The sequence below is a fragment of the Colletotrichum gloeosporioides genome (genome assembly GCF_011800055.1).
Source record: "Colletotrichum gloeosporioides strain Lc1 chromosome Unknown consensus_72, whole genome shotgun sequence".
In the NCBI taxonomy this organism is placed as follows: Eukaryota; Fungi; Ascomycota; class Sordariomycetes; order Glomerellales; family Glomerellaceae; genus Colletotrichum; species Colletotrichum gloeosporioides.
The window spans coordinates 432,580-460,074 of record NW_025544717.1 but is presented as its reverse complement, the minus strand read 5'-3'; the positions used below and the strand labels follow the sequence as shown (position 1 = coordinate 460,074).

General features: G+C 52.9%; 8 protein-coding genes across 8 annotated transcripts; 4 read left to right on the top strand and 4 right to left on the bottom strand.

Moving 5' to 3' along the window:
* Positions 1 to 1,248: 1,248 nt before the first annotated feature.
* Positions 1,249 to 2,206, top strand: GCG54_00009579 (HD domain-containing protein C4G3.17; the record flags this gene model as incomplete). The annotated part of the gene is made up of 3 exons (XM_045409522.1): positions 1,249 to 1,336; positions 1,391 to 1,568; positions 1,630 to 2,206. 3 exons carry the CDS (start codon positions 1,249 to 1,251, stop codon positions 2,204 to 2,206), a joined length of 843 nt encoding a protein of 280 aa, XP_045260064.1.
* Positions 2,207 to 4,048: 1,842 nt separating this feature from the next.
* On the top strand, positions 4,049 to 5,644 carry GCG54_00009578 (uncharacterized protein; the record flags this gene model as incomplete). The annotated part of the gene is made up of 1 exon (XM_045409521.1): positions 4,049 to 5,644. The coding sequence occupies one exon, from the start codon at positions 4,049 to 4,051 to the stop codon at positions 5,642 to 5,644; it is 1,596 nt and encodes a 531-aa protein (XP_045260063.1).
* A 453-nt stretch (positions 5,645 to 6,097) lies between these two features.
* On the bottom strand, positions 6,098 to 9,629 carry GCG54_00009577 (Multidrug resistance protein fnx1; the record flags this gene model as incomplete). The annotated part of the gene is made up of 8 exons (XM_045409520.1): positions 6,098 to 6,788; positions 7,643 to 7,719; positions 7,779 to 8,124; positions 8,172 to 8,829; positions 8,879 to 8,985; positions 9,050 to 9,123; positions 9,174 to 9,436; positions 9,518 to 9,629. 8 exons carry the CDS (start codon positions 9,627 to 9,629, stop codon positions 6,098 to 6,100), a joined length of 2,328 nt encoding a protein of 775 aa, XP_045260062.1.
* Positions 9,630 to 12,043: 2,414 nt separating this feature from the next.
* GCG54_00009576 (Arylsulfatase) lies at positions 12,044 to 13,860 on the bottom strand (the record flags this gene model as incomplete). Its single annotated transcript, XM_045409519.1, has 5 exons — positions 12,044 to 12,151; positions 12,213 to 12,320; positions 12,372 to 13,483; positions 13,539 to 13,580; positions 13,632 to 13,860. The coding sequence occupies 5 exons, from the start codon at positions 13,858 to 13,860 to the stop codon at positions 12,044 to 12,046; spliced, it is 1,599 nt and encodes a 532-aa protein (XP_045260061.1).
* Positions 13,861 to 14,656: 796 nt separating this feature from the next.
* On the bottom strand, positions 14,657 to 15,759 carry GCG54_00009575 (Glucose N-acetyltransferase 1; the record flags this gene model as incomplete). Its single annotated transcript, XM_045409518.1, has 2 exons — positions 14,657 to 15,475; positions 15,532 to 15,759. 2 exons carry the CDS (start codon positions 15,757 to 15,759, stop codon positions 14,657 to 14,659), a joined length of 1,047 nt encoding a protein of 348 aa, XP_045260060.1.
* A 1,521-nt stretch (positions 15,760 to 17,280) lies between these two features.
* On the bottom strand, positions 17,281 to 23,394 carry GCG54_00009574 (RNA-binding protein 25; the record flags this gene model as incomplete). The annotated part of the gene is made up of 5 exons (XM_045409517.1): positions 17,281 to 17,373; positions 17,427 to 19,624; positions 19,676 to 19,719; positions 22,427 to 23,052; positions 23,104 to 23,394. The coding sequence occupies 5 exons, from the start codon at positions 23,392 to 23,394 to the stop codon at positions 17,281 to 17,283; spliced, it is 3,252 nt and encodes a 1,083-aa protein (XP_045260059.1).
* Positions 23,395 to 24,937: 1,543 nt separating this feature from the next.
* GCG54_00009573 (putative tubulin--tyrosine ligase C12B10.04) lies at positions 24,938 to 26,383 on the top strand (the record flags this gene model as incomplete). Its single annotated transcript, XM_045409516.1, has 1 exon — positions 24,938 to 26,383. The coding sequence occupies one exon, from the start codon at positions 24,938 to 24,940 to the stop codon at positions 26,381 to 26,383; it is 1,446 nt and encodes a 481-aa protein (XP_045260058.1).
* Positions 26,384 to 27,142: 759 nt separating this feature from the next.
* GCG54_00009572 (uncharacterized protein) lies at positions 27,143 to 27,382 on the top strand (the record flags this gene model as incomplete). The annotated part of the gene is made up of 1 exon (XM_045409515.1): positions 27,143 to 27,382. One exon carries the CDS (start codon positions 27,143 to 27,145, stop codon positions 27,380 to 27,382), a length of 240 nt encoding a protein of 79 aa, XP_045260057.1.
* Positions 27,383 to 27,495: the final 113 nt, after the last annotated feature.

Genomic DNA, 27,495 nt, shown 5'->3' with positions numbered 1-27,495 from the left:
GACGAGATGGACCTTTGGCGACGCGATGTTTGATTATCAGCGAGAAAAAGACGCCAAGACTCTTGTTGGTTGCAGGGTGGATGTTTGAGGTGGTGAAAACCGGAGCGAAGTTTAGTCAAAATAACGGTGTCTTGAGTCGTGGGGCATTTCGGGAGGTGGTTGACAATCCGGGGCCCCGCAAATCAAGACGCTTAACGCGGGGCATGATCCGGCAGTGTGTTTACCCGGGTGTGGTTGAGACCGAGGCCGCACCGGGGAAGTTGGTGATGTTGCCGTCGGTGCTCCGAGCCGGAGACTTCCATTTCAAGGGTGCATCGGCAGGTGCGTGATAAGCGAGGGCCCGGTGGAATCAGCTTAGCCGCGACAACGCTGTCTGCTCCGGTTCTTGTCATCAGGCCCCTGGAATTGTCAAGATGAGGGCAAAATGCCTTCGCCCTTGAGGTGCGACTATGAGGAAGCCGAGCCAGAAGTGATGGACTAATACTTCAAGGTGTTCAAGGGGCGGGCATCTTGCATGTCTCGGTTGCAGCCAATGGGGGCTCGTTCCCAGTGCTGTATGTAAGTGCGAGTTGGAGGTGTTCTCCCTCAATGGTGCAGACTGATTTCTTTCCAGCTGCACAACTCTCCTGCACGGTATACGAATGAATACCTATTAAGGAAGAAGTTTAATCATCGCAGCTTGACGTTGCTCCTATCGTCATGACCATCATCATCCCTATTGTGTTTGCTATTGTCACGTTCACCGTCACATCGAGACAAACAAACAGATGGTTGACCATCGCAAATCTAGCTGCCGTGATTGGCCAGTTGGGGCGAGATGGGCTGCATTCTTCGGTCGGGCCCGCGCGCAGTGGAGGGCCGGTGCGGCTGTGATTGGCGGTAGGGGGGGGTACTGGTGGGTGCCCTTGGTAGCGCATTCCACTCACTGCAGTCACAACCTGCTGGAAGGAAGGGAAGGCGGCGGTGACATCAAGCTGGGATGCTCCCTCCTTTGATCGACAACAACCCAAGCGCAAACACCAACGACCCTTTTCCTTCCCGCCTTTGTTTTTCTGTACTTGACCTCACCTCCTCTCTTCCTCTGCTGGCTTGATCGTACAATCTTGCCCATCAACACGCCCGCAACTATTTGCAACAGTCTTCGCGCCACCAACCAGCCCCGCGTCGGTTCACCCCGCCTTGCGACAACGAGAAAACCCTTCACCCGGCACATCCCCCTCTGTCTTGCGATTCCACCGATCGTACACCATGTCCCCGACGAACATCAACGGCGAGTACAATGGCGCCAACAGTGCCAACGGCACCTCGAACAACAACGGCGCCGTAGACATCAAGAGTGCATCAACAACCGCAATCCCTCGCTTTGTGAGCCTCTACTAACCTCTGCTAGATCTCGGCCATGTCGAGACACCAAAGGTTGAGGGAACCTGGACGGTCGAAAAGGCATTGAAGGCCTCGCCCGGTACCTCGGCTCCCACGAACTCGGGCTCGCCGCTGGCATACTTCCACATGCTCGAGCGTCTCAAGACCACGAAGCGAGAGGGTTGGCGTCGATTCGGCATCGCGAGGTTCGCATCATCCCCCTGTGTCTCTGTATCGTCTATTCCAAGCTGACCATCGTTTGTGCAGAGGAGAGTCCATTGCCGACCACATGTATCGCATGTCCCTCCTTTCTATGTGCTGCCCGCCGGCGCTTGCCCCCCGCATCGATCTCGCGCGCTGCATGAAAATGTGCCTCATCCACGACATGGCAGAGTCCCTGGTCGGCGACATCACACCCGTCGACGGCGTCCCCAAGCCCGAGAAGAACAGACGCGAGGCCGAGACGATGGACTACATCACCAAGAACCTGCTGGGCACCTTCAACGGTGGCTTGACTGGTATCGAGATGCGTGAGATCTGGCAGGAGTACGAGGACTCCAAGACGCTCAACAGCCACTTCGTGCACGACCTCGACAAGATGGAACTGCTCCTCCAAATGATGGAATACGAGAAGCGCGGCCAGGGCAAGCTCGACCTCGGAGAATTCGCCTACGTCGCCACCAAGTTCTCCCTGCCGGAGACCAAGGAGTGGGCGGATGAGCTGCTCAAGGAGCGGGAGCAGTTCTGGGGCGCCAAGGACCATGTCCACGGCGAGTCTGGCGTCGACGGGGGAGTCAAGGTCGATACGCGACAGCAGCAGGACGATTACTACAAGCGTGAATAAGCCGGCACTTGAGGCTTGGGGGTTGTGGCTTGTGACAGCAGTGGGGGCAGCATGGAATTTAAATGACGGATGGATGGGATAGAATGATTCCCCCTTGGCGCTATTTTTTTTGGGCTGGACAGCAGAGGGTGGTTAACGGGTGACACGACTGCGATCACGTTGGAGGGATGGATGTCGTGCGACGTGAGTGGTATCCGTAGTCGTGGTCGCTTTCGCTTCACGCATCATGATGATCATACTTGCATTGCATGGTTCGCGTCGGAATCGGGGATGGGAACAGGCGCTTGGAGGGGATATCCATAGACGAAGGCAGAAGTCATCAATGACCATGTGAGCAGCTCAACATCAAAAGCTGGAGCACTATGTACTGTACCTTATGCATGACAACAGGGAGCAGCTGGCAGGCAGACCTACCTAGGTCTGGCCAAACTGGCGAGATTGGGGAGGCGGTGTGGTTGTTTGTGTCCCTCTATTTACACGCTACGGAGGGCCTTTGCGCATGGGCCCCGGGCGAGTACCCCAGCAACCGAGACACGCCTTGCCTGATGTGGACGGGCGTTTCCACTGCCTCCTCCGCTCGGGGCACTGAATTTAGGAGGCGCCGGAAGACCCTGAACGGCCGGGCCTGCGATAGGATAAAAAAGAATAAAAAATAAGTAAAAAAAAAAATGTTGACATCGACTGACGGACTGCCGGTGCGATGCTGGCAGTGTCAAGGTGATGCCACGGCCCACGGGTGGTGCGGAAAGGCAAATACAGTGGATTCATTCTACTTTACGGGGGTTTGCGAATGACACGACGGGGACCTGACGGGACGCGACTTTCCCTTTTCCTTTCCCCTGGCGCGTGCAGCTGGGTCTTCTTGGAGGAGAATCTCGACATCCATCTTTTCAACCTTGCCGGCCACCAACCTCCGACCTCCCATTTTTAGAGTTGCGCGGAAATCCGACGAACTCTGTTCTGTCTTTGAACTCCCCTCTTCACTTTCCCACCGGCGCAATTTTGTTCTTTCTTTTCACTCACCAAATCTATCGTTAGCATCACCTTTTCCCCCTTGCGTTCCTGTTCCTGGCGCATAACGGACTCGACGTCACCCCAGAACGCCACGGCCACGCTGCTGCTCCGGAAAAAAAAAAAAAAAAAAAAAACCCCCCTCTTTTNCCCCGAAAAAAAAAAAAAAAAAAAAAAACGCTCCTCTTCTTCGTCCCGCGTGTTGATCACTTTGCGCATCATCGGCCGTTTGGCCAACCAGATTGCGACAGCGACACCGCTAACACCAACGGGGCCTCCCGGCACTGGGAAGCTTGGAAAAGTTGGAGCACAGGCAGCAGGACACACCACCACAACCAGGTCGAAGCTTGTTGGTTGCCGATAGCTGCTCCCTGCTATCTGCCATACCATACCTTACCCCGAATCCTACCTCACGCAGTAATCATAATCGACTACCTTACGCCGCAGTTCTCCAATCCGCCTGTCAGCTACCCGACGGTAAATCCTGTCGTCACGCGCCTCGTCAACACGGAAATCCGTTCACCTCCGTCGCCTGTCACCCTCTAGTCTGACAGCGCCTGTCCGCGCACATCACCGACTGCACGGCCTGTCGCGCGACCAGCGACGAAGAACGTCCACCGCGAACACACACCCGGCACATCCACCTTGATCGATCATGACCTTCTCCCTCTGACCTGGGCGACAGCGTGAATCACCATTCGAGCAACCCATCTACACCAAGACCGAACTCTCCCTCGACCCTATTTTGTCGCAGACCCCTCGACGCCCTCCTCCGACATCGAACCCCTTGTTTCCCTTGCTTCGCCAAATAGCAAGGTACTCCGTCTCAACATGGCCTTCGAGTATCGCATGCCCGGCACCTATTTCGACACGCAGCCCGGCGGCGTTCATCCCGGCGTCTTTCGCACCCCCTCCTCTCCCTCCGCGAGCTCTTCCCTCTACCTCGCAAGGTCCTCCGGTAGCTACCAATCCGAAGCTGCGACCCCTCACGCCCAGCGCATTCGAAAACGCCGAAACGATGTGTCTCGTGAAGCTACCCCCCTACACGAGTGGTGCGACGGAAACATGAACCTCGACAGCTCCGGCGATTTACCTCCAAAATACGACACTCCCCAGGCGAACCACGAAGCTCGTTATACTCTTGCTGGTCAGCTCGAGACCCCAGGCGTTGTTGCCAATCCTCCCTTCGAGAATGGTGCGCTGGACGAGAGCTTGTACTCGGACGCCGATTACCGAAGCAAACTTGGATCAAAACGTCCGCACGAAGAAATAGAGTCCCCAGTATCCAACCAGCCAACGGTACTTGTTCAACCTCAGCCTGTCGTTGAAGGCTGGAGTCGCTTTGCTTTCAATACTATTGGTGGCGTCGTTGGCAAGGTATGGGAATTCTGCAGGACTGGTGCCTTTAGAGGCTTCTCCGCAGGAGGTGGCAAGGCTTACACCATTGACGGCCAGAGCCTGGAAACCTTACCAGAGCCTGAGGTCGAGGCTGAGCCCAAATCTGAACTTGGACAACAGCCTCAACCCCAGCTATCCGAGAAGACAGCCGATTTCGGGCTAGAGAGCCCCAGACCGAGTGCCCCTGTGGTTGACACAACACCGCCAGGCGGCTACCCAACGCCTGGCTTCATGAGCACCAACCCCTTCGCGTACCAATTCCAAGAAACCCTTCCGTCCGAGAGTACACCGTCGCGTCCGGCGGTGAAGCGCAGACAAACCAGCGCCGGAAACCATGATGAGCTTCGCAACTGGGTTGTGGTGGATGAGCAGGCGGCGGCTAGCAGACGAGCACTTCCCCGGCCGGCCTCGCGTCCGGTCTCGCGAAACAGCCGGCCGTCAATGGTGACTGGGCGCAGAATCAGCGTCCCCAAGCCACGCCTCAGCTCCACACCGACGGCCCAGCGCAGGCCAACCACCAGTCACAGCAACATCTCGCACGCTGGAACTGCGGCGCTGTCACCCCAACAGCCTGCCAGCTTTGCCGGTGTCTGGTCACCCGAGACACCCTCGCAGTTTACTGGTCCATCGCCGAGTCGGATTCCTCTGCCTGTCCAGCCCGCTGGGTTGGGGCCCAATCCGTTCGCGAGACCGAGCAACCCAAACTTGCGCCAGAGCGCCATTCCTTCTCCTGTACAATCCAGCACCAGCCCTTATACTCACTCGCATCGCCGCTCGCGCAGCAATGCATCGGCAGCACATTCACGACGAAAGTCGAAAGATTTTGGCGTCGACTCGATCCGCGAGAGCCCTCGTCTCACTACCGAGGCCAAGAAGTTGGCAACCAGGAGGGTCAGGGACGAGCAGGATTCCGATGCACGGATTGATGATTTCAACCAAAGACTGAAAGAGATGATTCGCCAGGGCCGAGAAGCACTTGGCACCAAGATTGAGATTGATGGTGACGACGGTTGCTGGATGGATGATTAAGTGTGCTTTTGGGACTGGTTTTTGGAGGCGTTTTGCTACACATACTCATATCAGGGTTCGACTGACGGCGTGGAGTTCAGGAATGACATGACGCGTGATACCACCTATGGCATATTTGCGCCCTTGTTGGCAGGAGTTTTTCGCCTTTGCTTGGCCGTTTGAGGGCCTCCCCAGGTTGGAGGAGCCAGAAACTTTCGATGTAATTGCTAGAGTCATGCAATGCTCGTGGCTAGAAACAAAGATCTCGATGACGACTTGTGCCCCAAAGATGCTCGGGAAGTGACAACACCTACTCAACTGTGTCCATCGGCCATCCTATCGCGATATCGCAGCGTGTCATCTCAGCTTGCCGTACCCCTGACGCCGCATCCTGGTAGAATGACGGGATGCGTTCGGTCTTGCATTACTGCTGCAGCTTCCTATACATGCTGGGTATCCCAAATCCAGCCTCTCCTACCAGCTAGGATCTCTGTCCGAGAATATCTTTTCCTGGTCTGCACCGCAAGAATGGCACGTCTCTGCTCTCAACGACTTCAGTTCCACCCTACACTCCGGCTTCTGGCAATGCTTGGTGCAAAACCAGCGCGGGCAATCTTCCACCACGCACTTCCTCTTCTCGGGGTCGTGAGAGATTGTCAAGTGATCGCGACCGCAGCGACATTCCTTCAGATGACAGTCGCGCCCTGCATGGCCGAGGAGACCACACATGCAACACCGGGCCTTGCACATGATCGCATTCCGGTGATATTCACTCCCTGGCTCGTCCTTCTCAGTCTTTGGGCACTCTTTTGTGCAAAAAACCTCGCATTTCTTGACAAGATGCCGTTGCGGGTAGGGGCGACATTTGCAGCGGTTGCGCGGTATGCTCTCGCAGTCGTAAGAGGCGTGCCAGGGCTGGCCGCAGTGGCCACAGGCATCCTGGCAATCCTGGGTCCAGTGATATGGAGAGCGGCAGTTCATACAAGGCTCCGGGAGCTCCAAGCGGGACAGTGGCATTGTTGCATCAGAGCTGTCAGGGTGTGCGGGAATGCGGACCTGGATGCGTTCGACGTCTCCGCCGTCATACATCATAACTCTCTTAATCATGTTGGCCATATCGAGAGATATGCGAACCCACGTCTGTGAATTATCGTCATAAAATGACCTGAACATGTGTTAGCCATGCGCAGGAACATGAGAGGGAATTTCGCAGTACGCTGCCATGATGCCGAAAGCGAGGAGGTTTGAGTCGTCACAACTGAAGCGGGGTTCGCCGCTCAATAGGCTGCAGCCGCGGAGACGGGTCCGGAGCAACACAGAGGCTGATCAGGTTTTCGTGGCACTGGAGCTTTAAGACGTTCAAGCTGTTGGGTGTTCTCTCAGATTACTGGTTTTGTGGTCATTGTGTGGATCGACGTGTGGTGAGGCCGCGTCGGGCAAGCTCGACTCGCGACTCTCACCGAGGCACACCGGTGGGCACGTGTGGTACAGTGTGACACTGTACCCAACATATCAGGGGCTGGCAACATCCATCCTACGAACAGATCCTACTCTCCAACGTCATCAAACATCATCCTCTCTTTCTATTGATTGGCACTTTTTATTGCTTTGGGGGCTTTGAACAGGGGCTATGCGGGACAACCCAGATCTTCTCGTTCCATTGCCAACGATGACTTTATTACCGTGGCCGTCGAGTTGCAGGCAAGAAGGTTGTGAAAGATAATCCGCGTCCTGGAAAGTTCAATTACTCCAATTTCTATCTTGAAACATCCCATGCTGTTAGCTGGTTCGAAATTTTACTACATGAGTTCAATGGTCGCCGTCAGTTACGATACATGCAAAACCTTCCTCTAAGTATGAGTGAAAACCCTTGCAATGATCCTTTCCCATGTATCCCGATGCCTCTACTAGTTGTTTAGTGTTTAAATCTGATGCTCTTGCAAGAACATGGCCCCAACAAACGCTAATGCGGAAGATATGAGTGAGAAGCCATGGCTCCACCCCAGCCCTTCAACGTACGCTTGCACAACGGCTTGTGCGATGTGGCTGTCAGTGCGGTCAATGAAATCGACATTCGAGGTCGCCTTCTGGATAATCTGCGAGGAAAGATCAGAAATCGACTTGCGTCGTAGGGGGCGAGAAGTCAGTGGCCTACCGTCTTGCGCACAAGCGCATCCAGACCCATCCCCTTCAACAGCTCCTCCAGCCTCCATCTCATAGTTTCCATCATAACAGCGCTGACGCTAGAAAGCCCGATGATCATGCCGATCTGGACAGTCAAGAATATGCCCGAAGTGATGGCGGCCTTGTGCTTCGGGTTGACTCCGGCTTGTGCGGCAATGAAACCAGCTGACTGCACCAGACCTGCGCCTAGTCCTCCAGGCAAGATGTACAATGACTCCCAGACGTTCGTGTCGCCATGCCATCGGAGAAGAAGGAGAACGTATGATAGTGATGACGCAAGTGTCGCAAGAACAAGAAGATACTTGTAGCGACCCGTTCTTCGAAAGTCAGTGACAGAGTGTTTCCGGGCGTGTTTTTAACTTACTTCTTGATCAGATATCCAGCCATGATACCGCCAATAGCATTACCGGCGACTGCGGGGAAGAGATGGAGTCCCGCGACGGTGTTCGACACTCTTTTTGTGACCTGAAAGTACAAAGGTACGGAGAACATGAGACCGAGTTGGGCCGCGACCTGAGCACCGGTGATGAAGTAGGTAAGTACGACGTCACGATGCTTCAGAATCTCCAGTGGGAAGATGGGCTCCTTGGCCCACCATTGCTCTGTCGCTGCGAAAAGGCCACCAAGGACAATTGCAGCACCAAAGAAGATGAAGATGAGGGGATGGTTCCATGGTACTTTAGTTCCGCCGATTTCTATAGGGAGCAGAAACGCGAGGATAAAGAGGGCCAACAGCCCGGCCCCCAGGAAGTCGATTCTTGCGAGAGGGCTCTTCTTTGGATCCTCGGGTTTTGAGTCTTCCGTTTCAACTTGATGTGTGGAGCTAGGCATTCCCTTCGGAAGGAAGAGCCAGCAAAGCACGACGGCGAGTAGAAAGATAGGAGCCTGCCCAAGGAATGACCAGCGCCAGCCGATAGTGTCTGCAAGCCAACCCCCGAGAGGACCACCGAGACTACGGCCAACCGTGGCAGCGAGGTTGAGTCCGGCTTGCCAGGCAGCAACATCGCGCAGAGGCACAAGATCTGTTGTATTTAGCCACGTGAACTGTTCAAAACATCGAGTACAGCGAACCTGTGATGAGGAGCAAGCCAAGCACGTTCAATGACGAGCCGCCAGATCCAGAGACCACCCGGCCGACCACAACTTGCCACATGGTACCACCAACACCAACCACGGCACTGACGATTTACTGTCAGCTTCTTTCTCGCAATTTTTCTCTTGTTAGAGTATCTTGGGTCTTACCATCCAACGGCAAACAACAAATATGCCACCATTAGCAAGGCACGGCGGCCATAGATGTCACTCAGCTTGCCATACTGATCTTCTATTAGTCACTTCTCCGCCACGGTCTTCAGGGCACACCCACCAAAGTCTGTGTTGCCGCGCCAGCAAGCGCGAATGCCACAAACAGCCAACTCGAATTTTCAAGGTCGTCGAATTCTGAAGCAATCGTCGGATGTGTGGCCATAACCAAAGAGCCATCGGCGTTTGCGGTAAATGTCCCAACCAGCAGGATCGCTACGATCTTGATGACAGCCGAGGCCGGCGTGCCCTGGGATTTCGTCTCGGTATCATTATCGGCACAAGCGGGTGCGGTACGCTCAACGTCAACGTACGCCTCATCGACCTCTGTCGACGGTGTGAGATGCCATGGAAGGAATTGACCGTCCGAGTCTCCGCTCGACGATGAAGATGTCAAAGAGCTCTCACCTGACGAACTTGATTCTCTTCGATTTCGCGACAACAGTGGCGACCGCTCGTCGACTGCTCTCTCTCCCGCAGTCTCTTCTCCTCTACTACGTAACGTCTCTTGGCGAGCCATGTTGATGGATCACTCGTGTGTAGTAGGATTGTGGAGGTGAGAAAAGGGAGAAAGAGCCGCAAGCACCGGCGCGATTCGAAGAAAACCAAGGTGTCATCGGCGACGCAGGCTTCGACTCAGCTGGGATGAACCTTTTCAGAATTCCGGGGGACAGCGCATCTATGCAAACGTGCGACCCGCGACCGCTGAGATCCTCAGGGACCCCATGACGTCGGCCAATCAGACTTTCCACAAACTCCGATAACCTCCTTCCCAAGCTCCCGGTCCCGTTGACTCAATGTCCGTCAGAAGAATTTGAAGAATCATGCTTGGCCCAGGATGAAAAGTTGCCGATAAGGGGATCCAGGCTGGGTCCTTGCTATGGCGACATATTGCGCCATTGCCGCCATGCAACTTCGGTCATCCTCGGCCCCCACACTACCGGGAAGGCGGCGGAGCCCGGTCATTCCCCGGCCGGCTCTACGCGTTTATTCGGTGCAGGAGGTCCACATTCAGTACTGCAGAAGACAAGACTATTGTTGGTTCTACAATCTAGAATCCAAGGCTTGCAGCCGCATGCAGGGGCTACTCCATGGGTTGGTAGCAAAAGTCTTTCCTGGGTCAGCTTTCCCCTCCGTCGGCGGATCTCGCCCGTGCAACGGAAAATGTGGCTGCTTCTCATCGGACCCGGATCTCGGAAACATGTGTCCATATGACTCAGCGGTGCAGCTGACTTGCTGTTGAAACTCTGCCCAACATTGACGGCTGCCGTTGCGGTCCCGATGGCATCGGCCAACTTCGCGTCGCGAGAGAGGCAAACAGAAGCCATGGCCAGCTTGATCGGATCACCGAGTCCGTTTTGTTTCCTGCCCCCGATTCCCTTTGCCTGACATGTGTGAATCAAACACTGACCAACACGGGAATGAAACGGGCGTGGGGTTGGTCAATGACGGGCGTGCGGGCTGCCCACGTTTCATTGAACCAGACTAGTAAGCCTCCCACATCTCCATAGCCAGATGATGGGCGGCTCGTCTGAAGTTCTGTTGCATTTCAGCTGAGGCGAAACAGTATGTTGAGCTGCATCGGGCACTGGCCGTTGAGTTTTAAAGTGGCTAGATTCATGTAATCTTTCTTCCCTTCTAACTTTTCTTCTTCGCAGTTTGCCGCCTGGAGGCGTACCTTGTTGACTACCGTATAACTCTAACGGGGAAATATATAGAGGGTTATAGCGTAACCTCTATAGCTAACCTATAGGGTATATAAAGGGGATTTTTAAGCCGCCTAGCTAAGCTAGTAGAAGTAGCCCCCTATTATACTATAGTCTAAATTTAAAGCTTTCTAAGATAAATCTTATATATACCCCCTACTTAATTAATATAGCCCTTATTACTAGTAATATTAAATATCTAAAAAAGACTAATTTACTATATATTTAATAATAGCTTAGTTATATCCTTATAACTAAGAATAATAATATAATATCTCTATACTTCTTTATAATATATATTAAGTTCTTAGAAGACCCTTAGAACTAAACTCTTTATTAAGTTAAGTAGAGATTTAAAAAGATTACTAAGAACCTAAAGAATAAGAATAATATAAGGGAGATTAATAGGATATTCGATAAGAAGTATAGCGAATAGTTCTAAGAGCTAATTACTATTATTACCCTTATCTAAGTTATAATATAGTAGTTAAGGAGACTAGCCTGGGTTAGGGTAGAGGAAAAAAAAGGGTCCTTATGTTCCCTTTAGTCATATAAGTATTCACAAAAGAATTATTTACAAAATGTAGATTTATGTAATCGAACTCTTCCAATGGCAATAGTTCCTCCCCAAACCTATTCTGGAAAGGTACACACTGTAAGACAGGAGAGAATTCCCTTTGTTTCTCGACTACCCAGCATACGTCTATGGCTTCACTGAATCACTTGACAGCTCGCCGAAACGGAGGGCCTATTCAAGTTCACTACTAATATTCCTGACTTCGTCTCTCACGCAGAATGATGGAATCTCTTTAGCTTTATCGCACTTTTGACGGCTTCGTGATGTTTCATGCCGTCGTACAGGCAGAAACGAGATTTCACTATTGCCCGTCCGTACTTCCTTCCACTTCATAAGACAAACTCTTCCATTGCTATTTAATGTACCATTACGGATGTTCTAGAGATGTTAAATAACCAACGAGAAGGAGATCGAGAAACTGCCTATTCAGTGTGCAGAGCAGCAGAGGCTTGGAGGCGTCAAGTAACAAGCAGCAGACCAGCCTCTTTTGTGTAGCAGTGGCCGTTTGCCATTCCTCGAAGGACTATAAACGCTACATTTGGTATATATGACTTGGCAGTTGAGATCTCGCAGATTATTAGACCCATTCACCCCAATGGAGTCCCTTCCAGTATACAAGGCCGTCTCGCTCGAACTGCGGTCCTTCTGCGTCTACAAGATAGCCCATCTCGCAACGTGAATACTCAACTCGAACTTGTTGTTGCTGATAGAAACTGTCGAATCGCGGTGAAAGTGCGTCACGCAGAGTGTCGACGTTGCCTTGTGGGTGCAGCGAGCGCCAAGGATGTGTGCAAACGGAACCTTTGCAAGACTTTGTTACAAGCAATAACGAGTCCAGACGAGAAACAATCTTCTCAATTGGAAGTCCAAGAAGCGATGATGCCTGGGATTCTTCATGCAAAAGATTGTTCAGTTGACCCGGGTCGGTCTGTACCAAGTTTGTTAGTCCCCGACTCAAGAAGAACTATGAATAACTCACATTGAGGTCGTATAGCTCATGCTCGTTATTACACCATACCGAGTAATGAAGGTTATATTCTTTTGAAACCACGCGTAGAGCCTTGTAAGTATTGTTGAATACAAACGACTCATTCCGACCAAAGTACCCCCAAGGACCCTCGGAGGCCGCAAAGCCCCAATACTCGACTGTGACATGCTCATGTCTCGTCTTTTCAGCATCACCAAAATCTTCCTCGGTTAGGGGGATAGCTAGACCATCGAAATCAGCACGCAGAGGTGCTTGCGCAAGGCCCATCATTGTAGGCACTAAGTCTTGATGTGTTGTCACAACTTCGGCGACTTTGCCTTCCGGGACTTGAGGGCCACGGACGATGAGAGGGATGTTAATGTCCTCTTCATAACTGCACTCCTTTCCGGGTTGAAGACGGTGATGTCCGATATGGTAGCCATTATCAGTGGTATAAAAGATGTATGTCTCTTCGAGAATACCATATTCTTCCAATTTGGAAACCACAGAATCGACCAGCTCGTCGACCGCCTGCAAAGCTCGAAGTCTGTTACGATAGAAATGATCATTGAACGCGACATTTTCGGCGCTTTGTCGCGGTTGTTGTCGAACCCAGTTGGCTCCAGACACCTTCTCAGGATTGAAGTTGTCCGTTCGCGGGACAATGGCATCGGGGAAAAGATGGGCATGCCTCTCGGCGGGAATCGGTGGCGTTGCCACGATGCCATGCGGATCGTGAGCGCTGCCATTGCTGATAACATTGGATTGGACGTTTGAGTGAGGTGCAACAGGAGCGATCCCCAGGAAGAAGGGCTCAGACGCAGCCACGGCGTCGTCGAGGAAGCCCAAAGCCTTGCCTGCCAGAACATCCGTACTGTATTCGCCCTCATAGCTCACCGGAGGATCCTGGTTCCGTTGAAATGTGGCGTTGAGGTAAGAATAAGTGAATGGGTCGAGCAAGAAATCGGATCCCGTCCATCCAGCTGCGTGGGGAGTGTTATAGTTGTCCACGGTATGAGCATTGAACAGTTTTCCAGTGTAGTATGTGTTATAGCCCACGTCCTGGAGGAATTTGGGTAGGTAGTTCTCGTTGTGGCCCTCGGCCACGAACTTGGGATATCCACCTGGGTTCAGATCAGCTCGGGCGCCATTAATACTAACTAGCTCGTGAACACTCACCGTACGGAGGAAAGATGTCAGTGACATTGGTATTGTGCGCAGCTTTCCCCGTCCAAAGAGTCACTCTTGAAGGACAACAAACTGCTGTCGTACAGAAGTGTCTCTTATATAGGGTGCCTTGGTCGATCAAATGTTTCTTGATAAAGGGGAGATAATCCAGCGAGTTCATGTGCAGGTCTTGATCGTCAGTCAGAATGAAAACGATGTTAGGCCTTCGTGATGAATCAGAGACAATAGGAACTTGATCTCCATCTGATTGGAGAAAAGAGCCGGCGCTGACCGACAGCATACCAGCCAACATCGTCAGAGATTTGAGAGACATGATCATAATGGGGAGGCGTCTTGCCCTGCGAACTCCCGAAAGTGTCTGTGGCTGGTCTAGCTTTGAATGTGACCGAGAATCAACAACTTGTTAGAGAGCTCCAACTCTTTAATATTTTGGGTCTAAAGTAGGACGGTTTTCGATAGCTCCATCATTCCTAGAGCACTCATCGGATTGGACCCTGACGGCGCTTTCCCAGGCTTTGGCAACATCCACACGCATATGGCGTGCTTCCCTCGGCAGTGTAATCTCAACACCGCCTTTCCGCCGAGCCAGTCAAGACCAAGAGCGATATCCGCAACATACACGAATGCCGGCATGGCTACGGCAGTCTCTGCAAATCCCCCACGAAGCAGTTCATCCATTTGGCTGAGTCTCTGCCCCTTGCCCTTGGGCCTCATAGAGGGCTGCGTCGGTCAAAATCCTCCCAACGTGCGCGCTCATTGTTACGACTGTTCTGATACAACCAGATCCGACGCACAGAAGTTGTTGTTGCCCGCAGGCATTCGTCGGAGCAACAAGTGGCAGGAGGATATTGCCCCTATGCCATACAAGAGGCTGTGATCCATCAGCACTCAGCATGATTGACGAATGTGATTCGCTATGCGCACATCCTCCGGGGCGAAGAAGGAGCGTGGAATGATGCTTGCGGTCGCATCGGAGGACCCGTTTCTCTGGCGGAGGTCGTCGATGCGGCGGCTCGCAAGCTACAACGGAACATGCCGGTCTCGTAGGGACATGCCGTAGGCTGAACAGTGTATGAATATACTCATTCGCCGAGTTATTCCGAGCTCTTTCATCCCCAGCGCTTGCAGTATCGCTTTCTGTCGGAATCGTAGTCCTCATAGAACCCACTCCACACGACTTGGTTGGCGCATTGCGGATGACCAGTCGTGTCCTCATTCTCTGAGCAACCGGGGAGAGCAGCGTCCCACTGTTTCTTCGTGCGCGGTCTCCAAGGCTTTGGCATTGGCCAGTCGCTGAAATGCACCAGGTAAGACTTTGACACCTCTTCCACCGGATCCCAATTGTCATCGTGCTGGCCAAGGTACTTCTGATGGTCATCATCGCGAAACTCTCCCGTCAGAAGGGCCAGTCGACGGTGAGGCAGTATGCTTGCCGTATCCTTGAACATAATATTCACCAAGTCCATATCCAGCTTTCCCGACGACAGCGATTCTTCGATGAGTCTATCGTGGGTTGTCTTATTCGGCTCGATAAGCATGACATGCGAGCTGAGCACCCGCTCAGCTGCAGGCACATCGGGTTCGTTCAACCAGTATGCCTGGGGGACGGCCACGCTGGCCCTGGGCGACTGAAAGAAAGAGTCCATGTTGTTCAGTACTTGGCTGTCAGAGTCGAATATCATGACTCGCTCGTACTCGGTAAGGTCGAAGGCATGAAACTTGTTGAGACTATCGGCCCATGTTGCGCTCGCTTTCGTTTTGGAGATCCGGACGTAGTCGAATGGCCTCAAAATGACTCGGGGATGGTTGGAACGAATGCTGCGGATTGCCTTTGCCTCCGCCTTTTTCCCTTCCGTCCATGAAGAGGGGAAAATCAAGACCATGTCATTTTCGGCGCCGAATTTCTGAAGGCGATTGAAGTTGATGACCTGCCATCGTCAGCTCTGGTTGCGCTCATAAGAGTGAGTACATGTTGAAAACATACAGCGTTGCATAGATAATCCAAGTCCGTCGCATATTGCGCGTATGCGAATTTCGAGCTGCTCTCCTGCGACTTCGCAGCAGGAGTATGTTGGCTCTCGTTCCCCGCAAGATAAGACGAGCCGAAGATGTCTTGTTCCCAGCTCAACTGATGGCTTGTCAAGAGGACAGTGACGAAGATGGCGCACGTCAATGAGACGGCGACGGCACGTCTCAGCGATGGGATGAACATGTTCGTCACGGCGGGGTGGACATATCGCTTCTCCGAGGTTCTTTAGCACGACAGACAGCGCACTCTCGTGCGACAGCATATGCGGGCGGCGAGCTTTATCTCACATTTTCAGCCCAAAGGAATGGTTCGCGACAACAGGGAAGCTCCCCTTGGCGGCATGGCGGCATGGCAAGTGGAAGGATTGGCAGGAAAAGCTAATTATACGAGGCTGGGCCTCCCACGGCAATTGAATCCCGCCTACCCCGAAGCCGTCTATTCTGACACTTGTGTATGGCTTCAACCAGGGTCAAGGCAGTCAGCAACACCAACTGACCTCGTATCGGATGCTTGGGCCGGTGGGGCCACTGCTTTTTCGGGATGTCTTGGGGACTCTTGGGGTCTTGGGGAAGACTTGGGCGGTGACTAGCGCACACCATACTTTGGTGCGGAGTGGGCTGAGACTGATTCCGACTCAATCGCAATTGGCCAGCCAAAAGCCTTGGGAGATCTTGGGAACGCTCGGCATGGTTCGTGGGCCAGAAAAGAGTCGGGATCAACCGTGGTAGACATGATGATAGACGAAACTAAAGTGAAATGAAGCGACCCAACACGACTCAAAGGGGTGGTCCCACAGTCCACTGTATCCATTGACGGATATTATTCGTAGGATGCATTAAGAGCGACGATCCCGGTGTGTGGATTTCTGACAAGAGAGAGAAACTCAAAGACAAACCCATTCATCTTATCGGCCGAAATGTCCGTTCGTCCTAAGGGTCTTGCGACGAAAGTAAAAACCGCAGCGCAAAGCACTTCGAAATCGCGCTTGCTGCACTAACCGATGCACTCAGCTGAGCTGACAACCCCGTGTCTTCACCTTGTGACATCATTGAATAACGGATAATGGATTCGAAGCTTTCTGCCAGTGCCGTAAGCCGAGGAGAAGGAAAAACCCCTGCTTCGTGGGCTGAGTGATCTTCAGGCTAACCAGCCAAAGGCCCGCTATGGAATGGCTCCCCCACGATACGGTGATACGAATCTCTCACTTCCGTCGCCTACTCCGAATGGAGCCGAGGACATCCGCACCATTGACAACAGCCCAACGGTCGAGGCGGTTTGGTCTTTGATTGCACATTTGAGATGCAATTCGTCGCTACGGGATGAAAAGTGAGCAGCAATGGTCGAAACGAAGTGCGGGCAGACATTGCAAACTCAAAGTGTACTAGTAGGCATCTGCACTCGTCAATGGCGGTGTCGGTAAAGAATACCTAGTCAGTTGCCCTATCTCGTCTCCAGACGAAGAAATCTGGCCTGGACTGTTGTTGATCCAGCAGCGAAAAGAAATGCATCTGGATGAGCAGAGTAAGCTCCATGATCTCTGCGAATGCGTCTTGCGCAGCCACAGTGTCTTCGCTCACTTTTAGTCTCAGAGGTCGACACGCCCGATCATTACCGAATCTGCTCAAGAGTAGAGAAGCAGGACCGATTCTGTTTAATGCTGCCCCCCAAAGGTTGGTATAATACATCATGCCGGGTTTGCCTACACTATGCTGGGTATCCCCGCTTCTCGCTCTCCGTGAAGAAGATGACCATACGCCACAGCTTCTTGACCATATCCTCCGCCTCATCATCCAAAGCCTGTCGGTGAAGTTAGCTGAAATATCCTGGAAACATGGGGTTAATGCACGTACTGGGACAAGCTCTTCGACCAGATCTGAAGGTTTGGCGTGCTTCCGTAGGTGCTCCTCCACCACCTCGACCAAAAGCTCTTCCTGGACACCAAGATATTCAACAATCTTCTTCTCGACAAACGGTCGAAGCTTCTCGCGGATGATCGCATCGTCCAAGTAGTCCCACTGCACCGCCCAGTTCCACAATCCCTCCTTCTCCGAAGGGATCTCCTGTGCAAGTGCACGAACCGCCTTGCTGATCTCTTCCTCTGTCATCTTATCCGCCGCAGTAGTGGGTTCGAACTGGATGGGAATCAGTTGCCTCTTGGCCGTGCTGTCTTGCTCTTCATCGTCAAGTAGGCCTTCCACTTCAGCAACAGTGCGCCGCTGCGGTGCGGCACGCTGGGCTTGAGAACGTTGAGCAGCAGCGCCGAGAGACAACTTGAAGGGCGCGGGAGCGGAAACAGTAGCTTGCTGGCGTTGCTCCATCTCCTGGGCCTGCTGATCGAGGAATGAGTCGGCCATACCACGCGCCTTCTCCATATCGGCAGCTTCTCTGCGTTGCTCGTCCTCCTCCGCTTTCCGATCCGCCTCGTCTCTTGCCTGTTCGTCGGCTCTCTCGATCTGCCGTTTTTTTACCCATGCAGCATGGTCACGGTAGTAGAGATGGTTCTTCCGAGACGCTTCTCTCTCGTCATCCCAAGCTTTCTCTCTTTCGAGTTGCTCCTGCACCCGCCTCTCCAAGCTCTCCTCTTCTTGGAGCTCGCGCTCCTTTTCACGCTCCAGAGCTGCAGCTCTAGACCGCTCTCTGTTGACCCACTTGCGCTCGGCTTCGAGATACATCTTTTCGTCTTCGGATTTTTGCTTAGACAGTTCTCGCTGATACAGCTCTTCGTCATCAGCGTCCGTGTCCTCGTCCTCGCGGTTAATTGAGAACTCGGTGTTGGAGATGCCACCGTTGACGAAAGAAGTTGTCCGGGTGCCATTCTGACCCCTGGGGCCAGAAGGAGCATTGGGGACACCACGGGGCCCGACAGGAATGTTATTCGAGTTGGATGGAGGTGGTGAGTCCAGTCTTGATGGACGGGAAGGGCCACTGCGGTTTCGTTCCATCTCTTCCATCTCTTCTTCGCGCTTCAGACGCTCCATGTCCCGCTTGTTGCTACGCTCTCGGAACGCGGCGATCTCTGCGGCCACAACCTCCCGCATCTCCGCGGGAATGTCTGCAAGTTCGTCATCTTGAGCAAGAGGAATATTGACAACCTCGACGTTTTCACCGGAGTTGCCCATAGCAACATCACCTTCGCCATCGATGTTTGTTGCAGTCTTTGGGTAAACGAGGTCTCGAATTACGTGCCGCAGGGCGTCTTTCGCAGCCTGAGTCCTCGAATCGGCACCACTGTCGTCACCTCTACCCTCTCTGTAGGATTCGATGTACTTGAGAGAGTTAGGGTCGACCGTAACCTGGAGCTTGACCATCTCGACTCCTTCGAACTTGTCGTCGTCTGCAGATGGCGCTTCCGCTGGGCTCTGGCGTTTGAGAGGAACTTCGGTGTCCTGCAAAAGATCGGCGGCCGTAGAAAAGGAGTCGGCGTCTTCGTATTGAGCAAAGCCAAATTTGGCGCCTTTTCCATCAGACAGAACTGATGTTGCGGCATCCCATCTCCGGAGCTTGCCCACGGCATTTAAGATTCTCTCGATACCTTCGTCGCCACCAACTCCGTCTGGAATCTCGTGAACAAATAATGTGCGCAACTTCTCTTCGCTGGTCGGAGGGACGAGCGATTGCATGTGCTCCCGAGCAGCGGCTCTTGATTGGTCAAAGCCACGGTCCATACCAAGTCCTTGTCTTCCACCGCTTGGGGTATTGCTGTCCTTCCTTCCCGATTCAGGGGCACCTGGCTTAGCGCCTATGGTTCCCAGACGGATAACGGGTGCGCTGAAGTTGATGTTGGGGAGGTTCGCGGGAGCTTGGAAGTTAGGCGGCAGGCCGCTTTGTCGGTTAGCTTGTGCGTTGTTGGATTGCTGGACACCGGGAGGTGGTGCCATTCCTGGAGCGGAAGACATGCCTGGCGGAGGGCCTGAATATCGGTCAGCGTAGGAACTCGATGGCGCAGCTTGGTATCCCAAACCTAGACCAGGTGGAGGAGCCATGCCGGGCGCGGCGTTGGATCCCGGGAAGCCGCCATAGCTCGGGGGAGGCCCATAAGGGTTTCCTGCTGAGAGATTGAGTGAGTGCAATTGTGAATCCGAGAACTACGAATGCATACCTCCGTACGGGTTGTACGACATGACGATGCAATGCGGGTGGTTGCTAATTGAATGTTGCTCGGTCGGTGTGTCAATCCGCAATCCGCAAGTAATTCGAGGGTATGGTAATAGTCGCTGCTACCTCGTGTCGCGATCGATGCCGGCTGCAGGTAGAGATTGCTAGGAGTTGATCTATCCGTAAGGTCGGCGGCAGGCGCAGAATATGGTGAAGGCGGGGAGGGGGTCAGGTCGAGCACTAAAAAGAAGACGAGGACGACACTGACGACTTGAGCTCCAGAAGCTCTGGGTCGAACATTCAAAATTCGGCGCGAGGCCAACGCGAAGCAGGCTTGGTCTCGCGACTGGTCTCTGATTGGCCTGATATGTGGAGTAGGCGGGAGCTCGGCGACACGCTTATCCGAGTGAGCTCCTGCCCGGCAGCGGGCACTGCGGGAGGTCCGGTACGTACCTAAGCAACTTTCGCATTTTCGAGGAAATCTTCGCGGTCGAGCTCAACGGTGGTGACATTTTGCCATTCTGCGCAACCCACGCCAGCCTCCAGCAGTGTGCTCTCCCGCTTGGAAGAGCGTCTAATCGCCATGTAGGGCTACGGACTCTACCATTGATCAAATATTCACTAATCCTTACTTCTTCAGGGCGTCCGAAATCGGGGTTTTGAGCAGGAGACTGCTCGCCTCATGCTCTCTCCGCAACACTTCGCTACGATCATCACAGCTGGCCAGCCAGCCTCTATGGCTACAGCCACGTACTTTCTCGACATCCCGCACTTTATTCAACAACGAATCTCTGTTCGGTGTGAAAGGTCCTCTCGCAGAGAAGCCCCAATCATCGACGACGTCCTCCTCGACATCATCCTCCCCGACAGCAGCCGCTAAAAAGAAGCCCCACACTCCTTTCGCGTACGATGCCGCTTCCTCAAACTTCGATATCTCTCAACTCATCGCCATGGACTCCGACGACTTCATGATGAAGCACCACGCCGCTGGTCAGCAAGAGATGGAGCTACGAACTCGCCCGCAAACAGGCCGCACAATCCACGTCACCGGCTCCCGCGACTTTTCCGCCGCAATCAAGGCCCTCGAAGTCTCAACCAAGAGGAACAGAATCAAGTCCCTTTGGCACGGGCAGAAGTTTCACGAGCGTCCAGGAATGAGACGCAAGAGGCTCAGGAGGGAGAGATCGGTGAAGCGATATAAGGAGGGTTTCGTCGCGACAGTGCGCCGAGTACAGGAGCTGACGAACCAGGGCTGGTAAATTTTGAAAGCTGTGCAGTGGTATGGTCCATGAGTTGAGAAAAAACGAAACTGCCCAAGCAGCCTTGGAGTGTACAACATTTAGCAATCATAGAGCTTTCTCAATACAGAAGCTCAAATGTATTATGTATGGGTCATGAAACATATCTAAGTCACTATACATCTTCGGCCTCGAGAGGTCTTCTTGAAGGCGAGGGAGCTGGGCTGGTCTTAATCCTTGGCCGACTCCTAAAAACCGCCTCCATATCCTCCCTGGCCATCAACTCTTCTGCGAGGATGGACGCGTCCGGGTCCAATTCTATCGTCTCCTCTTCAACGACAGGGAATTGGCTGCCTTCCGTCCTTGCCCGCGCACGGGATTTCTTCAGTGACCTTTGTCGATCCAGCTGTGCCTTCTGGCGGGCAGCCTCAAAACCTGCCATGCTCCTTCGTGTACGAGACATTAAATCGTCTTCGTCTGTAATGTTGATCGTAAGGTCTTCATTATGTTTGCTGGGTGTTGATAGAGGTCGCAAGGACAAGGTTTCATCCTCGTCATCATCCGGATCATACCGTACCCCACGTGAAGACCGCGCCATGGACAGCCTGGTTCGTTCCGCAAGAGATAACGTGTGTCTAGGTTTCGGACGTTTGACGGGAGAAGGAGAAGCATTGTTTATGTCGTCAAGAATTTGGTCTGCCAATTCCTGTGTGGGTGATTTCGGGGGTTCTGGTTCAGGTATGTCTTCTTCACTGTCAAAGGAAATGACTGGCTGTTCCGCTGCTAACGGTAGAGGACTAGGGGATCGGCTTGGAATCTTTTGGGTGACCTCATCCTCCTCTGGTAATGGCGGAGTCGGTGGGGGTATAGATAGCTCGTCGTGTGTGTCCGGGGGGAGCACTGGCGGGCTTGGAAGCGGCCGCGGTAACTCGGCATGCCGTTTGGCCTCTTCCGAGAGCTGGAGAGACGGTCGCCCAAGGCGTCGTGATGGCGGTGCTACATCGTGTGTCGAGGGCCGCAGCGGAGCATGTTGCAAAACGTGGCCATCGTCCTCCAGCTCGCTCAGCTCGGAGATTGTTTCCTCCCCGAGACTCTCCCTCGCGCCCGAAATTGTTTCGGGCCGCTCTGGTTGGCCTAGGCGATGGGATCGTGGCGGCCCGAACATCTCGGTGAAGTTGATCACCGGTTGAGCGCCCACCTGGGCCAGATCCCTCTCGCATCCGTCGAGTAAATCAGCATAGTCAGAGGTCAAATGGGGTGTCCTTCTCGCAAGCTGCTTTCTTGGGCTCATTCGTCCAAGGCGGAGGCTCTCGTGTTTGTCGAAACCGAGATCGATACCTCGTTTAGATTTTGCTGGACGGGAAGTCGAGGGAGTAGGAGCTAGTGGCTGGTCGCCAAACATGTTTTGTCGGAAATGCTGCCATTTCGCCAGTCTCTCCTTTTGGGTCTTCACCCGGCCGTCAAGTTGCTCCAGTAGACCTTTCCCGTGGTCTTCCAGCTCGGCAAGGCGACCGGACTGCAGACGCCTCCAAACTCGATCGAAAGGTGCACTCAATACGCCATCTTTTCGCGCATTTGCATCGCCGTAAAGCAAGGTCTCCATCCACTGTTCGTTTCCAGCCCAGTTGTTGCGGACCGTTCTCCAGGTATCCAGCTTCACATCGTCCGAAATGTCTTTATGTTTCGACTGCTCTCGTGCAACCTTGATCTGCTCTTTCCGATGCGCAATGTTCTGCTCCTTGAGATGCAGCAGTTCGGCGAGGCCACGGTATTGTTGCCTCGCTTCATCCTTTCTTCGCATCGCATGTCTAATGGATACCTTATGAGCAAGAGCCAGTGTCACCAGCTCAGCGCGTTCAGCGCTGTATCCACGGTTTTCCAGTGCCAGTTGTTGAGCAACAGCAGGGAATTCTCCCTCAGCTTCGGCAACTTCAGCAACCATCTTTTTGAGAACAGCCGAGGAAAAAACAGCAAGGACTTCTTCTAGCCGTTCACCCCTGCACTCATCCAACATTGTCTTGCGTACGACGGCATCGCGGCCAAGAACTCCGGTCTTTTTGGCCTGCTCGAGGCTTCGTAAGAGGGCCGCACGCAGATTCAAGGATTGGACATGGTCTCGAGGAGGGAAGAAGGGCTGAAGCTTCTGCAGCATGGAGGGTCAGTAAGGTTCAAAGGAGGGCGGCTGTGGACGTACATTTCGCGCCTCTTCCGGGTCCCAGAGCACGAAGAGCTGGTAAAGCGTCCATTCTACGCACTGGATGCGCTTCTTCTGCACTGTGAAAGTTTGGGCGTCGAAGTCGGGCCAATCAGGGTAGGAAGAAAAGTCGAGCAGACGAAGATTGGTGAGAAACAGATTGACATTGGAGGTAGCAATGGGCGGCTGAGCTACAGAGGTGGTCACAGAAGCGCCCGAAGCCTTTGCTGACGGGACGGCGCGCGGTTGCCGGGATCGGGCAAGCAGAGAGTTGGGCGGCAGAGTCGCCATGACGACATTTTGCTGCGTGAAGGCGGTTTCGTGGGATCAAAGTTGAATCTTGTCTTGGCCGAAGTCGTCGAAGAAAAAAGGGGGGTGGGTGGTTTTAGCAAGCGCGTGTCGCATTGAATTGACGCCGATTGCAGGAATCGCATTTGTTGTGTTGATGGTGGGGAGAAACGGCGGTGGAGGGATCAGCCCAGCCGCTGCCCCAACTGCCTTGCAAGTTAGCGGTCAAGGATCCCCAGGTCGCTGTTAGTCGGGCACCTGTCCAGGTGTGACGTCTCACCGTGGCCCCACCAAGCCTCTGCTGGTCTCACCTCGGTGAAGCAGCCGGAGCTTGTATAGCTTTAACAGAGGACCTGTCAATCAGCCAATTTCTAGCGCATGTCTGTGCCAAAATACCGGCTCCCAAGCGATGGCAGACGCCCGATTGGCAGCTATCCGCCCAACTTTGCCTGGTCCAGCCTGCAGCGTTGCCCTGGCATCAGCTCTTCCGTCACGACGCGCTACTGGACATCCGAACCCGATTTCAGTGTTCTGGGCGCGAAGTTTTGGCGGCAGCAGAACCTCGCAGAGAGTGACTCAATTGATTTCGTTCACATCATGCCATAGCGTATGCGATTCGCATGATTGTGCATGAGAAGCAGCAATGCCTTCCCTATAGAAATCTGGCAACTACCTACTTTCGCATGCCACTCCATTGGCCGCCAGACCCTGCCAGATGCTCAACCCTGAAAGTCACCCTGCTCTACCTTCAATGAGCACAGGAGGCGATGCTTTATGAATCCGACAATGTCCGGCCTCGGGTTCGGATTTCTCTACCCATCCAGCAAATGCTGGCCTCTAGACCCAGCAGTATTGCCGTTTAGTGCAAAAGCAGCGTTAGTGCATGAAGAGAGCACTTTAGCTTGACATTCCAACTCATCGTTGGTGCCGGTAATTTGATCTAATAAATCGCGAATTGGTTATTAAAACGTAATTGATTTGCTTCCTTGACTTCAAACGCGCATATGCATCGGATTCTGCATCTTCTGGGTCTGAATGCAACGACAACTTCAAGGGTCAAGTCAGCAGAATGGCAGGTCATCGCGTTGTGATCGAAATTGTGGTCAAGTCATTCGATGTATTCTCGATATGAATTACGTTTATTTGGTGAGAAATGTCTAATGGAAATAATGAATGTGAAGATTACAGGTTTGTTAGGTAATAGGTATCCAGCAATTCAGCTTGGCACACATCTTGGCCACTCCAACAGCAAACAATCCTCTCGATTGTCAAACCGCCCTAGCCGGGCTTTCAATTGGAAGAGTGATTGCTCAAATTATATTTATTCGGTGATTCCTCCATCTCAGACCAAAGCCTCTTTTGCCCTGATGATTGACCATTGTTCGCAGCTTCGAGAGTTGCCTTTGATACCACAATCGCCAGCCAGTCATATGGAATCTCGAGCCGTTCATTACACAATCCCCCGGCAAGCATCACTACCACCTGAGATAGACAGCTACTCTCGTTGAAAAGAGTCAACCTTACTGCGACGCCATTCTCTCACGAAATGCACGTTTATATCCAGCCGGCAGCCCCCTGGCTGGGGGAGCACATAAAGTCTTTCATCCGAAACCATGTGCCCGATGCCATCTTCATCGACGACTTTGAGGACTTTCCTTCGGACGCTTCAACAGTCTTTCAATTCTGCGATGGGTGGGCACTCAACCGCAACTTCGCCGCTCTGAACACTGCTGAAAAGGCTCTCATCAACGCTTACCCGAACAGCGATGCGCTCGCTCGGAAGGACTATCTCGCCAGAGTGGTTGACTTCTGGACGGCCAAGAGACCGGAAAGCATTCTAAAAAAGTGCGTCCCGTTGACAGTCCGGTTGTCTCTTGACTATGCCGAATATGTTGACGATGCCTTGACTGCGGCGGACGACCTCACGCTTTTGTGCTCACTTGAAGACAACGCGGACAAGCCAGCCTCAGAGCGTGAGTGGTGGATCTTGAAACCGGCACTTGTTGACTGCGGTGCTGGTATTCGACTGTTTAGTACGATGGAGGAGCTTGCCAGCCATCTAGAGCTCGCGGAATATGAGATCGACGAAGATGACGAGAGCGATCTCAGCTACCAGGCCATGCTTGAAGCCAATGGCAAGGCAGAAGACGACATCATCCACGACAACTCTGAAGGCTTTTACCCAACCCTGTCGACGCCTGGGCTCGACACCTTGGACGCACTCGTAACGGCAACTGGAGAGTTGGTCTTAAAGGAGCAGAAGGACGGGATTCAAAGAGCCCCGAAGCCGCAGTATGTCTTCAAAGAGGGAGGCAGAATTCCCTCGGCCCAGATGCGCGAGTTCGTGGCTCAAAGATACATTGTTCACATCCCGCCAATGGAAAAGAGAAAATGGCATGCTCGAGCCTACGTCCTTGCAATGGGCCGTCTCAAGGTCTACGTCTTCAAGGAGATGCTCGCATTGTTGGCCGGGGAGGATTATGAGCCCCCTTGGCTGAACCCCAGTCTCAAGTCATCTCTGACCAACACTGCCCTTCAAGACGAAGATGTTTTTATAAACAAGCAATCGATGAGAGACTTCTGGTCGGCTCCAGACGACTTGCTGCCTGGTGACTGGAAAGCAAGCGTCTTTGAGCAGATTTGTCACACTTCGGCTGAGCTATTTCGCGGTGCAGCTCATACCATGGCGGATAAGTTCACAACTGTGGATAAGTGTTTTGAGCTCTTCGCCGTCGATTTCCTCGTTGACACGGACGGCACTGCGTGGCTTTTAGAAGTGAATGAGACGCCTGCATTCTATGACGTTGGAATGGCTGGCCCTTTGGCGATGCGCCTCATGGAATCCGTCATTTACCTCGCTATGGAGCATATGGGCAACGCCAAACTTGAGGAAGAACGCAATGCCCTTGCGAAGAAACGAATGATTCAAGTCTTGGACGAGACCGACAAGCTGGCCAAGAGCAACATTACAGAGATTCTGCCAGAGATTTAAATTCCGGGTTGAAAGCAGGCATTTTCGCCTTGTGACGGTGGGGTTTTGGTACTTTGCAAAGACACGGACGCTCTCAGGGATTCGCGACGGCATGTTGCGAATGTCAGGGCATTATCGAATGTCGATTGGAGAGAGGGGCCCAGAGATCAGGCTACCCCGGATTTGAAACGTTCTAGAAGCTGAAATCCACTCGATAAGTTGTATCTTAAATTCAAGCTTGATCCAATTGATCCCCCGCCTAATTATCTGGAGATCATTGATCGTCTGTGACACTCCTCGCTGCGGCGTCAAACACGAAGCGTCGATCATAAGGCGAGCGAGGATTTTTGACAGTGACAAAACCTCGTAGCTGATTTTGGTTTTTGAACAATCTTTTGAAGCCTAATTGGGTTCGCAGCCGAGTTTTACTTGTCATACGACCTCTGTTAAGGTGCGTTACCTGTGGGGTTGTCTCGGGTCTGTGACAGGAGTCAACTTGGCCGCGGAGAGGCAGGGGCCTCCTGTCAAGTTCATGACAACGGCCAAAGCCGAATGCCATCCCATCTTAAACAAAGTCACATATACTGATGGTTCTTTCCGGGAGCTATCAGCTCTCGTATAAATAAGCGTCGAACAACCAGAAAGCCTTCAGTTCTTGTCTCTGTGCATTCCATCTGTGTGATATATCAGCCTATTCTAAGTTCTCGGCCGGCCGATTCTCTTCAATCTCATATTCTGTTCTTTGCAGTATTCTTTCTTGTCTATTCAGAACTTATCAAAATGAAGGTCTCTGTTTCTCTCGTTCTTACTACCATCCTCGGTCTTGCAGCTGCTGCTCCTCAGCGCGGCGGGAGCAGAGAGCAACAAAGAGCCGACCGCAAAGCCCTTCAAGACCTTGCTGGCACAGACGTTGATCCCAATCTCCCGAACGGCACAAGACTTCTCGACAATGGCCAGGGGCAGTGTGTGGCAGTTTCTGGAAAGGCTGTCTGCTCTGATGCTTCAGGAGCTACCTTGTGAGTAATCTAAGGAAAATTCAGATAATATTGAGCGTGACGTAGGTTCTGACATCTTCTAAAGCAGCTAGACTTAATATTCACCCCGTCATGCAGAAAGTTCGGTAGAAACAGTCA